The following is a 13,248-nucleotide window of genomic DNA, read 5'->3' as shown; positions in this document are numbered from 1 at the left end:
ACATAATTTTGGGTTTCTATTTCCTCTGAGCCAAAATCATCAAAAGTACAAGAAATAAAGGCTGGAAATATGTTCACTTTTTGAGATGAGGGAGAAACATTTGAATTATTTCCTAGTATTCTAAAGTTTTTTTTAAATATATATATTGTGTGTATATCAGGGTTTCTGCAGGTTTTACCAACTCAAATTTAAGACATTTTTAAGATCACTATGATTAGAATTTAAGACTTGTATAATGACAGAAATATACAAAAGAAAATAGCATATTTCATATAGTAGCATTGTATGATTTGGCAACAGATATGAGTCAGTGGGAAAGACGAATGTCATACAGAAGATAATTTACAGTCACTAATCATAAGACTAAAAAAAGCTAGCTAGCTAACTAGCTAATAAACTCGATGCAGTTGAGGAAGTCGAGTCAAAGAGCGTAATAAAGATTTTTCATTGTTTTGCCTGACAGAAAAGTCCCAAGACAAATAAACTACATGAGATTAAAGCCAGGCTAGAGCAACATCTAAGACCTTTGATTAACTTATTTAAGGCCAACTTGAATTTTTTTTTTTATAGATTTAAGATATTTTAAGGACTTAATTTTGAATGCAAGAATTTAAGATTTTTTAGGATGCGCAAACACTCTGGTTTATCTATGTGTGTTACTAGAGTTTGTTTTAAAGTTTTTAAATCAAAAGCAAAATGCAACATTTAACATATGCTCATTTATAACTGACTCCACATCAATTTTCTCTTTGTCTTCACTTGAAATCTGTAAATCAAGAACATATAAAAGGTTAAAATCAGGAAGCAGTGAGGCTCCACATAAGACCTGGTAAAAGCTGGCTGATCCGCCTGCTTTCCATGCACACGTTCACAGCCTCAGAGGTAATTACATTACTAATGTTCACAATCACAGCTGTGTGGCTCAGAGAGATGGATTTCCTACCGTCTATAATACAGCTGTCCACCTCTGGGTAATGCAGCTGTGTGATTGATTTGTGTCACAGATGACTGACGCAGAACGCATTCTCATCTGCAGGGTGATTACAGGCTCTGCCTCAGGGATTTTTACCCAGGTACAAACATGCACGAAATACATCACAAGGAAAAATAGACTAAAAACTGCATAAACAACTTAGTTATGACAAAAAGGCAGAAATATTAGACTGACTAAAGTAGCTTTGGTTACATGCAGCTGGTAGATATCAGTAACTTTACTGCCAGTTTGAATTTGATTTGATGGATGTTTATTTCTATTAAGTTCTGTATTTCAACAATAATTACAAGATTTTTCTTCTCTGCACAACTGCAACTGCATTTCCAGCTCTTAAAACAAAAATAACACTTAAATGCTGACAATATGACACTCAAAGCTAACAAACAAGCAGAAAAAGGTGATTGTTCTGGTTGTAAATGTTTATAATGTGACTATTTTTAATTAAATGGCCAAAATGTGCTCCCTTTGCAGTGAGCCCTGCAGACTTGATTTGCAGGGCCAATTAAAAGTGTTGGTGTGGACAACATGCTCAGCTCTGCTGTAGGCTGAGCTGCTATTACATGAGAGAAGATTCAGTTGCTTAAAATTTTAAGCTTCAATTTAATTGGCAAATATGAATAAATCCAATCACTGACCCACAAGATGTGCTTTTATCCTTGTTGGTTCTCCAGTCAGAATGACTTTATATCATTAAAGAGCCTTTAGCAGGTACACCAAAATACTTTTAGCATATTTAAGAAAAGAAGGGAAGGTTATTTTTCTTTTTAAACGGGTAGTTACTAGAGAATTATTCCAGATTGTATCATTTGATTCTGTTTTTGACAAAAACTTGTCAGTTTCTTGAGTAATGTCACTTTGCATGATGCTGTAATGTTATTTTGCACAGTGTTGCTTGTTAATGATGATTTTTTCTGTCATGTTGCTGGTTTATCCTCGTTGCTGATTTCTGATGAGTAAAATATGAAGTATTAATACATTTCATTTGATCCTACATGAGCAGGGTTAACCATCTATCCTGCTGTGGCATAAATTTACAATAAAAACTCAAAGATGTTTTCATATCCAGGTTGCGAAAAGAAATGAGAATTGTGTCAGATAAAAGTTGGTTTGCCGTAAATTTTCTGGCAGCATTTGAGTATAAAGAGAATAATGAAAAAATAATTTATAATGTAAACACCTCTGATTTTCCTCCAACACTGGGAGATTCTTCCTGTTTTCCCTTTTAAGCTGAACAGGCTTTAGTTTCTCTTTTGACTCCTCTGGATAACAGACAGTTTCTCATTCTCACTCATTCCCAGTTGGTTTTACTGGGAGCTGTGGGACTTTAATCAGCCACCTTCAAGTCAGAGGCAGTTTTCTCCAGCCTTTAGGCATTTCAGCTGCTGACATGTTGGCTTTCTGTAAGCCCACTTGTTAGCGTGAATCACAGCCTCCACGCTCGCTCTAAACGTGGAATAATGAGAATCCTATGGGTATTAATTATAACTGAGAGGATGGAGAACACTCACACACACACACACACACACACACACACACACACACACACACACACACACACACACAGGCTTTTGCTGTGCTTGGTTAGTGAAAAATGAACACAGTCAGAGACGTAGAGCAGAACAAAGAAACTGATCATCTGTTTTCTGTTCTGCACAAACTAAATGTCTTGAGATTTTCTCAGCTTCATGATTTGCTTTTTAATTCAAATAGTTGCATTTTTGATGTTTGCAAACAATGTTGGACACTCCTAAATGTTCTCGTATTTAATAGAAACAGGATGTACAAAAACAACAAAATGGATATGCTTAAAAATAACAGGAACTTTTTTTTCAGCAGGATTTTAATATTTGTTGGATAAGAAATTGTTTTTTGGTTAAGGTAAAATACGAAGGCAACAGTTTGATTGATTTTCAGACAAGAATTACAAAATGTAGACAGAAATGCAGACCTTGAAATATTTATAATCAAATCCTCTCCTATTTTCTGCCAAGTTTCAAATCATTTTAATGAGATTCCAGAGAAAATGACAGAATAACTGGAATTTTCTGCAGCTGCATGAAGCAAACAGCAGCTCAGCTCTACCTCTACACAACCTGCTGCTGCACACTTCCAGTCAGCAGGCTGAAAAACAAATTCTTACAAGAACAATATCTGCTTTTATTTGGAGAATATTCACTCATGAAAAACATACAGTTGTGGTGTAGCTACCTGAGCAGATAGCCTGACTAAATAATGGCTGCACGTTCTCCTTCATTCTAAAGCCTTAGAAAAGTTTTTATAATCCATCCTGGACTGATAAATGTTTGACTTTGTGTTTGTATGTCTAGTAATAATCAGTCTGAAGGTGAAACTGAGTCATTTAGTAAATGATTCAACAATGGAGCAGGGAGGTGTCATATTTTCTCATTAGGTCAGATTAGTTTGGTCAGTTTTTTTTTTTATAAATCATTTGAAAACTGCTTCTTCCATTTAAGCAGCTTCTCTTTGGCTACGTTCACACAGGTTTTGATTCTCAATTCCAATTTTTACTGAAATATGATTTGTTTCATTGCGTAGTCATTCATCCTACCAATCAGTGAATGGTTTTAATTTCCAAAGCAACCCGCATGTGCAGAAGAAGAACGTTGACGTCACACAGCAACTGGCTGTTTAAGGAAGTGATAATGAATAATTTTTAAAGTTTTTTGAGCCGACATTATCGTCACGAGATCATAAAAAATGAAGGAAGCTGAGACAAAAGAAAGTGCAGCTTTTGTGGAGCATCAGCTGCTTCTGATGTGACATAATTCTTTCTGTCACATTTCACATCAATGATGTTAAAGAGAAATTTAATACGAACGATCATTTTGACTGCAGAGGCTTTGAAAACTATCGTATCTGATTAGTAAAATCTGATTGTTTGAGGGATGAAAAGATTGGAATTGGGACGATAAAAGTGGCATAAAAAAGATGGATTTGTGCTGAATGAATGCTGGCTTTGTCTGATATTAAAGTTTGTTTGATGGACAGAACATAATGTGAAAGGGGAAAACACTGTTAATGTCACTGTATGGAAAGAAAAATAACTAAATCTGTGCCATATTTACCTTTTTCCAGGCCAGGAATGATAGAAACACAAACACATTGTGTATCCAGACAGTTATTTCTGTGTCTTTTCTCCTGGTAAATGCTGACAGACTTACCTGACTGCTGGTGGGGCCCCCCTCTGCTCCTGCGCAGGGGCCCAGTGTGAGGAGAGGCATCTCCTGGCCCTCGACCCGACGGGACTCCAGGCAGTTCTGCCGCTGTCGGATCACACCTGACTGGGAGTCCGAGTCGTCTGGGACCCTGAAGACGAGCAAATGTTAGTGAGAAGGAAAAGGAGGAACAAAAACTAAAACACCAAAAATACTCTTTGGTGTTGTTGGTATGTTATTTTGAATAAGTAAATATATGAAAACGCAGCTGTTCAACAAACTGACATTCTTTTAAATGAGTCAGATGATTATTTAGGTTTGGTTAGTAAATTTAAAATAAAAAATATCATCAAAGTGGTCCGTATAAAGAAAACATGCATAAATAAACATCAAACAAAGAAAACAAAGTACGGTAGACAGACCTGTTTGAAACACCAATAATACCTTATGCCAACATAATACCCTGATATTTATTCTTCAGTTATTGCAGCTAGAAACAAGCGTAGTGTAATTGGACTCTGACCTGAACCTTCAGAGCCACATAAAGACAGTTACAAAGTCGGCCTTCTATCACCTGAAGAACATCTCCAGGATTAGAGGACTGATGTCTCAGCAGGATCTAGAGAAACTCATCCATGTGTTTATCTTCAGTCACATTGATTACTGCAGCAGCATCTTCACAGGTCTGCCTAAAAAATCAACTTCAGTTGATGTGTAAATATCTATCTGAGCCAAAAAGCCAAAATTTTTCCATACTTTCCTGACGATAACCCGTTGACCTGAAATAGCCATAAAATTACACTTAGTCCAAAAAGTTTCTTCTACAGTCTTCCTCCTTATTAAACTTTCTCAGCCTTTCTTGTTCAAATTTTAGCTATGCCATAAACTGGAGTTTAAGCTGTGCTGCATTAATTCAATCTGCTATCTTTCTCTTTTAATAACCCGTTAAAGGTTATTCTGCGTTTTAAGGGTCACGTCTGTTGTCCCCTGAGAGGAAGCCTGTTAATTTCATTCTGGGGGATTAGCACCAGCCTCCAGTGAATAAATGGCTGCTTTAAAAAGGATGGAGCAACAATGTTTACGTGTGCTTTTATGGTTTGCATGTAGCATGGCTGTTATGTTTTTGTAAGGAAGAGACATGAAGTGTGTTTTTGTGTGTGAGGAACGGTGTGTGTGGTGAGTCTGAGGAGCCGGACCCCTGGGGAGCTGAGCCAATCAGGACCGAGTGAGAGATTTCGCTCACAAAGGCAGCGAATGAGACGTTCAGGAACTCAAACGGGTGGCGTACGTGACGGACGGAGTAGTTGGAAATCACTCTCCTCTTTTATTTTCCTTTAAACCTGGACAAGCAGGTCGATTTATACGGAACTCGGGTCTTTGGTGTGTTTTCCAATTAAAATGTTCCATCTATAATAACGCTGCTGTCACATGTGATGCGACTCTTCATTTATCTTAATCAAGGATGGAGGAAAGCTGCTTCTGACCTTCATGTTGAGATTAAAAATTAATTTAAGTTGGAAAAGTATTTAATCTACAGCAAGAAGAACCACAGAGTTTTGAGGGAAACAGGTTTAATAAAAAAAGAAACTGAAACTTTTATAATAGAGAATAGGATTAACTGCACTACAACGCAAAACATTCAAATTATGCTAATGACGTTCATTTACAGCATTCTGTGAACCGGTGATTTGTTTAAATGTTTAAATGTTTTTAGAAGTAGTTCTGATGTTCTTGACTGCATATAATTGTATTTTTTAACTGCGTATCGTCTGTCATGGTCAAGAGGAATGTGAACCAAATAAAAGATTAAATGAAATAAACGACAGGATCTGCAAATTAGAAAAGCAACAAATCTGGACTCGAGTTAGAAAAATAGTAAATTAATCAACCTGAGACTGCAGAAAGAAATGGAAAAAAATGTAGATTTTCAAAAACAGAAATAAAACTATAGAAAGAATAAATATATGTGTTTATGGTACATATATAAATAATGAGAGTAAATTCTAACTGCCTGAAAAAGAGGAAAACTGGGATAAAAATGACATTAATCAAAAAACGTGCCAGTCATGAAAAAAGCATTTAATGTCAGAATTAAATGTATTAAAGGTGTTAAACATGCTGTATTTCTATATTAACTCATTTAATTTTAATTTTATTGATCCGATTAATCGGCAACAAGGTGTTGTTTAACAACTGGCAGCAAAAACGCAAATAATACCTGAAATCTGACACCAAACTAACTTTCTGAAATTAAAAATATAAGAGCAAAATCCTTCCAGCTGCATCATCTGAATCCAGACAGGATTATTGTCCAAAAAAGAAACAACTCATCCCAAAAAAATTATACCCAGAAGTCTACAAAACAACCAAATCAGAGAAACTCCAACATGCTGCTCCTGCAGCATTTTAGATATGATTCAATGCTTTTCTTTACCACCTTCCCTCTTACCAAAGTTTCTGATTACTCCAAAGATTAATGCGTTTTTAAACTTAACTTTTGAACTAAACTTGCCTGCTTTGATCAGTCTTAGTGTGCCTCACTTCTGCATGTTAATAAAGTCTGAAAGTTGGACTCTAACCTTTGCAGTGTGCTGCATCTTTTCATACGATGATCTACCATCATGAGTCAGCGAAACTCTACAACAGCAAATAAAGTATGAAAAGATCAAAAATAATCTTTTTTTCTAACAATGATCCAGACGGTAATAAAGCCACTTTTGGCATCAGCCTAGAAATTTCTCCTTTAAGTTTGCACGCTCAGCAGAAGCTTTTCCAGCACAGATAAGCCTGAAGAGGCATGCACTTACAGACACACACACACACACGCACACACACACACACACACACACACAAAAAAAAACATGCATTCTCACTTGAGCTCGGGGTACACATTGTCCAAGTACCACTTGAAGGATTTGCACTTGAGCTTCTTCCGAAGTTCGACTCTGCCTCGAATGCTGGAAGAGACAAAAACAAAGCAGCAGCCAGTCAGGCTGACAGGTAAACAGCAGATAGCCACTAGCACCTGCGCTAACACTCCGGAGCCAGGATGTGAAACAACCCATAATAAGGAACAACACTGAGACAGATAATGAAATACTAACACGGAGCCAGACATAAACTGATGTGGAAATGTCAGTATTCACATGTTCCTGACAGATAAACTGACATTTCACAACGACTGTCTGGCTGCTGCTGCACCGACTCTGAATGTCGAAGAAAACCTGCCACTAATGCACAATCCATTAAACCACATCGGTGTGGTGAAACATTTAGCTTAGCTTAAAATATAAAAGTAACACATCACAGCAATGATTCATCAGCCTCTTTGGTTTAACCACAGGAGACTGGAGGATACAAGAAAAGACTCTTTTACAACGTAGAGAAAAGCTCCTTTAGTTTGCCGACTGCATCAATCCAGAGTCTAAATCCCCAAACAGCCTCAATGACGATATTCCTAAATGACTAGAGGTTTTCTACTGATGTCTTTTCAGATCACAACAAACACATCAGTTGGGAGCATTAAACTCTTTTTTTACGCTGAGTCAATCTGCACAATTCATAACAGTATAATGTAGCAGTGAGGAAGCAAGGTGAGTTTATAACATGTGCATTTGGTGTATTAGGGCCACTAGACAGAAAAAAAGGATTACATCTCTGAGATAAATTTCAGATACTTTCTAGAAAAAAATCTTGGAAATTTCAAGATTTCAAACAGTCAAACATTTTCAAAGTTTAAAAGTCAAACTATTGGGAGTGTTCTGAATTTCATAAAAGGCTTTTCTATGACATTTCTGAGATTAATATGAAAATCTTTGAGTTTTTTCTCACAAATGTTTGACTTCTGGAACTCAGAAATTACAAGTTTTTCCTGGAGAACTTATTAAATAAATCTCAAAATTTCTGAGTTTGTGGGTGGAAATTTTTGACTTTTGAAATTATTAAACTTTTTCTAGAAAATTTCTGAAATAAATCTCAAAATTTCATAATTTTTTCTGGCAAAATTTCAGAAATTTTCTTGTTTTTTTTCTCAAAAATTTCTGAGATTAATCTCAAAATTTCTGAGTTTTTTGATGGAAATTTTTAACTTTTTTTTTCTAGCTGCCCTAATAATGTGTCGTGGTTCTGCTTGGTCTTACTCTCCGTAGGATTTCCCTCGCGCGGCCGGCCGGGCCGAGTAGTAAAACAGGCTGAAGTCGTCCATCCAGACCTCCGCTGTGCGCCGTGTGTTCCTGTTTCCACAGCACAGAAACAAACCGATGCAGGAAAACACAAAACAAAGTTAATTTCTGTTTTTTCTTCACCTGTCTGTTCATGGTTCAGAATTTACGGATTCATTTCTTCCAGATTTTTTTGGAAAGTTACTTCAAACTATTTGTGGATTTTTTCGTAGAGCATTTATAAAATATTCAAAAGAAAACGCAGCTGAGGAATCAGAGACACGGAGGAAAAATGCTACCTGCTGTTCACTCAGCAGCCAATCCAGGAATGACACTTATTTTCCTTGTTGCTGATTGGCTGAGCTCCCAAAATGGAAACAGGGAGGTTTCATTGTACTTTCCCCCCCAAATAAATAAAAAAGAGAGATTAGACTTTGATACATGAACATTTGTTAATACATATGTATAGGAATGTTCCCTCAGACTGGTGTATACTGCAGGTAAGATACTAAATGCTCCACAGAACCACGTCAGAGTAGAAAATCAAAGGGGTTTCCATTATTTGATGTATTTTGTACAGTTGGGAAGCTGATAATGACAGCTTAGTGTTTTTCTGTGCAACCAGGACTTTCTCTCATCAGCATTCTGTGAGTCGTTTCTGATTCTGATCCTGCTGGTGAGAATGAAGAAGAGGCTGCAGGAGGAAGGACAGAGAAAACAAATAAAAACAGACATCAGGAGGCTCGGCCGGGTCACCTGCTGCGTTTAAATGCGGCTGCTGCAGAGGAAACCCGGCCCACCGTCCATGAGATCTGGATGATGGATCGCTACGGTTACACATGTCTGAGCTAACGGTTTACCTTTCTGATGGTTTTTCTCGCATGTACATGAAATGCTTACAAGTTTTCATACAGAAGAGGATTAGGGCTACTGAAAACAAATGAAAACAATTCTGATGAATTCTAATACTGTTTTAATCTGTCAAAATTCAAACAACTACACATCCTTAGGTGTATGTCTACTATTTTAATATAATAATAGATAATAATTTTTAATTTAATGCAAAAAGAGCTAATAAAAATGCCCCTGGATTTGTAAACCTTTTTTTTATGAACACTGAAAGCTTGTGCTAAATTTGGAAAGATGAGTTTTAAGAATCGATTTGTCTGATGGTGCGTAAACAGTTTCAACAATTCTGATTCTGAGGAAAGTCAGAATTCTTAGATTAACATCAGAATTCTTAGATTAAAGTAAGAAAAATTCTGAATTCTGAGATTAAAGACAAAATTCAGAAAAAAGTCAGTACATTAAAGTCACAATTGTGAGATTAAAGTCAGAAACCTAAGATTAAAGTTAAAAAAAATCAGAACTCTCAGAAAAAAGTCCGAATTCTGAGATTAAAGTTACAATTTTGAGATAAAAAAAGTCAGATTTCTGAGACTCAAGTCAGAATTGTTTCCTTTGTTTTCAGCCGCCCTTTAATCCTCTTCCATATTTTCAGGTATGAAACCATGTTTATATCATCCTTTAATCATATCTCTGTGTCTGTATCCCATCAGCTCATTTCTATTCAACCCACTGCACTTTACTCACCCACACTGCTGCCACAGTGAAGCCCATTTTCTCTGCCTCTCATCCCATTTTCCCCTTTTGTCTCATTCTCCCTTCCCTCTCAGTGTGTCTCTATTGTAATTAGCTATTAGCAGAGTTTCTCTGAGCTGTGAGCGATCTCATTGAATTGACGGAAACCCTCCATTATGAGCATTACACGCGCCAGCCGCGGCGCTTTAATGAACGCGGAACAGAGAGCGGACGCGTAATGCTGGTGGGCGTAGAAACATAAATACGTGTCGCGCGAGGGCTTTAAATTAGCGACTCCAGACGCGCGCGCATTTACACAAAGCACAAGGAAGGAAACAGCATAATCTTTGTAATCGAGTTATCAAGCAGCAATTTTTGGTGGAGCATAATTCATAATCCTGTCTGCCAACAGAGAAGCTTCCTGCTAATTAAGCAGCGGAGCAACGCGGCTCTGTTTCAGAGATGCAAACATCAGGTCGTCGGGATGCAAACTAAAGTCATCATCCTCCTCGCAGAACAGATGTTGCCTCGGTAACGACCAACGGGGAGCAAAAATGAACAACTAAAGAGCGAGAAAAAAAGCATCTCAGTGTTGCTGTGAAATAGGCAGTTGACACAAAACAATAAGCTTTAATGGGCGGTTTGGACGGCGCCCGGCTCTGAAGGGCCGTTCGGCAGCCAGAGAGCCGAACCTCCATCCTGCCGTCACCGCCGCCTGCCGCCGCCAATTAAACCGCACCGCCAACTCAACTCCCACACCTTGAAGCTTTAATGTTTTGCTTACAGCCAGAGGTTAATGAGTGAGTGAACAGCTGAAGGAATAATCTTTGAGATAAATCATCGGTCTGCGGCGTTTAGTGGATCCCACGAGTAATGCAGTGATGGAGTGTCGCAATTAAGCTGTTGCTCTTCCTCACGTCTCCCAGTTTGTCATGTTCACCGTTTACCAGTAGCCATCGGCTCAGGGCAGTAATAATGACTTGCATTTTTAAAAAACAAGCAATTAATTTTAATTATCAGCGTTTTATTTCCTTATTTGTTTTAATCCTTATCAACTTTGACCTGATTCTATCATTTGAAGGCGAGATAATCTGCTTACAGCCTTGATTGATCAGTTAATACCAGATCAATTCACGTGTTCTGAGCATGTTAGTGGATTACTGGGCTGCCTGCAAACATGTCTCCGTTTGAAAGACGCGCAGAAAGAAAACAGCTTATGCTAATGGGATAATATTGTAGTGGCAGCTCAAAGGCTCCCGGGCAGCTGTAAATCCACCTTAACAAAGGCGCGAGAGGAGCGCGGCTGCTGCGGCACGGTGGCTGCGGCGCGGTGGCTGCTGCGGCGCGGTGGCTGCGGCGCGGTGGCTGCGGCGCGGTGGCTGTGGCATGCGCACAGAAGAAACTCTTCCTTCTACACCACTGCTGTCTCAGCTGAACGATGTGACAAGTAACAAAAATCAAGTTATTTTAGTTCTTTTGAGATTAAAATATTTGTGTCCAAGCTGTCTGTTTGATATTTTGTCCTCTTTTTTCTTCTATGCATAGATTTTAGGGGTTTAATTACCGCAGCATGATGCTACCTCCACCATGCTTTACCTCAACAAATATCTTTGTCTCTTCTGATCATAAAGGGTTTTTTCTTAAGATTATATTTGACTTTTCCATTTGGTCTCCTTCAGTAATGTCACATAAATAAAGACTAACATCTGGATTTAGACCTCGTTGTTGTTGTAAGGTGACAGCAGTGACACGTTTGAGGTTAAACTGTAAAAGTCTTACTTGATGTAGGTGTTGGCGTTGCCTTCAGGGAAAACGTACGGGTGTTTCTTCCTGAAGACGTGACCAACTCTGCTGCAGGGCAGGATCTCCAGACTGCCACCGCACTGCCAGACCCGGAACGAGATCTCTGCACACACACACACACACACATCATATCAAACTTTATTTTTAAAAAGCAGAGATGCTGGCACCATTTCCTCCTGCAGGTTGTGTATTGGTGAAAAGCCAGTCTAATAATTAATTACATGTCCAATAATTCATTATTCACATCACTAAAACGAAGCAAACAATCAAACTACAAACCTACAGACAGTTCAATAAACCATTTATAACGTTCATGAATAATTTGTGCAAATCTGCTTATTTACCAGCCATTTTTTCCCAAATGTGAAAACTTTATAATTATAGTTTATAGACTTTCTAAATGTACAGAATCATATTTAGAAAGAATATGACAATGACATTGTCTGGATTTCTTGTCATGAATCTTTAAGACACTTTTACATAATTCAAGAGGTTTTAAGACTATTTTTCCTGCGACCAGTTAGTCAATGTAAAAAATGTAAAAAAAGAGAAATGCTTAAATAAATAGTGAGATCCACATATATACTGAAAGTTAATTAAACTAAAGAATCTAAAGTCAAACCTAAATATGTCAATTTACAAACACTTTCTTCTCATTTATACAAATATCTGATAATTTATAGTTTTCCACCTTTTTTGTGGAAAGAAAAATATCTTGGAAGTTACAATTTTCCAAAAGTGGAAGAGTTTTTTGACTTTCTGAGCTTTTGAGACTTTTTTTGTTTTTTTCTAGAAAATTTCTGAGATTCATCTCAAAATTTATTTGGAGAAATTTACTCCTCTTTTCTTTTCTATTTGCAGTGACCCTAATACACCACCATGCTAAAACAGCTCATTTAGTATGAGCTGAACAGATTAAAATCTCTTTATATTAGAGCGATTTTGTGCAAAAAAATGTAATGAACATGTTTTATATAATCCATAATAGGTCACCTTTAAATTGGATGTGTTTCTGAATGCAGTGGCAAATGTAAAAGATAAAGCTGACTTGTGTTTTTTTTGGGGGGGTTGTGCGTATTGATTTATATATATATGATTATAACTGTTGGTGAGTTTAGGCCAGCAGAGAAAACAAAGTTTCTCCACTAAAAGAGCCAAAGCTGGGAACTTTGAAAGTTTAGAAAGTTTGACTGAAAGAGCAGAAGAAGAGCTGCAGAGGAAGTGGAAATTAGAGCACAGGCCGAGTTTGATGAGTTGGAGGCAGGGATGGAAGAAGAGATGAAACAGCAGACGGAACAAAGGAGAAGAAGAAGAGTCAGCGAGATGAGGAGATAACCGACACAGAGCCGAGGAGACTGACAGAGACATGACACACAGCAAATGAGTGTGTGTGCCAGGGAGGGAAGAAAACAGGCTAATAGTGTTTCACTGATCTGAGGAGAGCAGCAGCAGAGCAGCCAGAGACCCAGCGCACACACACACACACACACACACACACGCACACACACACACACACACACACACACGCACACAG

At 37.7% G+C, this 13,248-nt stretch overlaps 1 protein-coding gene across 2 annotated transcripts in view; it reads right to left on the bottom strand.

Annotated features, from left to right (window-relative positions):
* galnt14 (UDP-N-acetyl-alpha-D-galactosamine:polypeptide N-acetylgalactosaminyltransferase 14 (GalNAc-T14)) overlaps positions 1–13,248 on the bottom strand; it is a 153,792-nt gene that overhangs the window by 10,010 nt on the left and 130,534 nt on the right. For both annotated transcript variants that reach the window (XM_016677872.1, XM_007564779.2), the window contains exons 10-13: positions 11,691–11,817; positions 8,310–8,402; positions 7,044–7,127; positions 4,177–4,321 (exon numbers count right to left, since the gene is read on the bottom strand). In XM_016677872.1, the coding sequence (XP_016533358.1) occupies positions 4,177–4,321; positions 7,044–7,127; positions 8,310–8,402; positions 11,691–11,817 (449 nt within the window). The remainder of the gene's footprint in view (positions 1–4,176; positions 4,322–7,043; positions 7,128–8,309; positions 8,403–11,690; positions 11,818–13,248) is intronic.

This window comes from Poecilia formosa, unplaced genomic scaffold (assembly GCF_000485575.1).
Source record: "Poecilia formosa unplaced genomic scaffold, Poecilia_formosa-5.1.2 Scaffold168, whole genome shotgun sequence".
NCBI lineage: Eukaryota > Metazoa > Chordata > Actinopteri > Cyprinodontiformes > Poeciliidae > Poecilia > Poecilia formosa.
The sequence above is the reverse complement of the archived record's forward strand: the minus strand, read 5'-3'. Positions and strand labels throughout refer to the sequence as shown.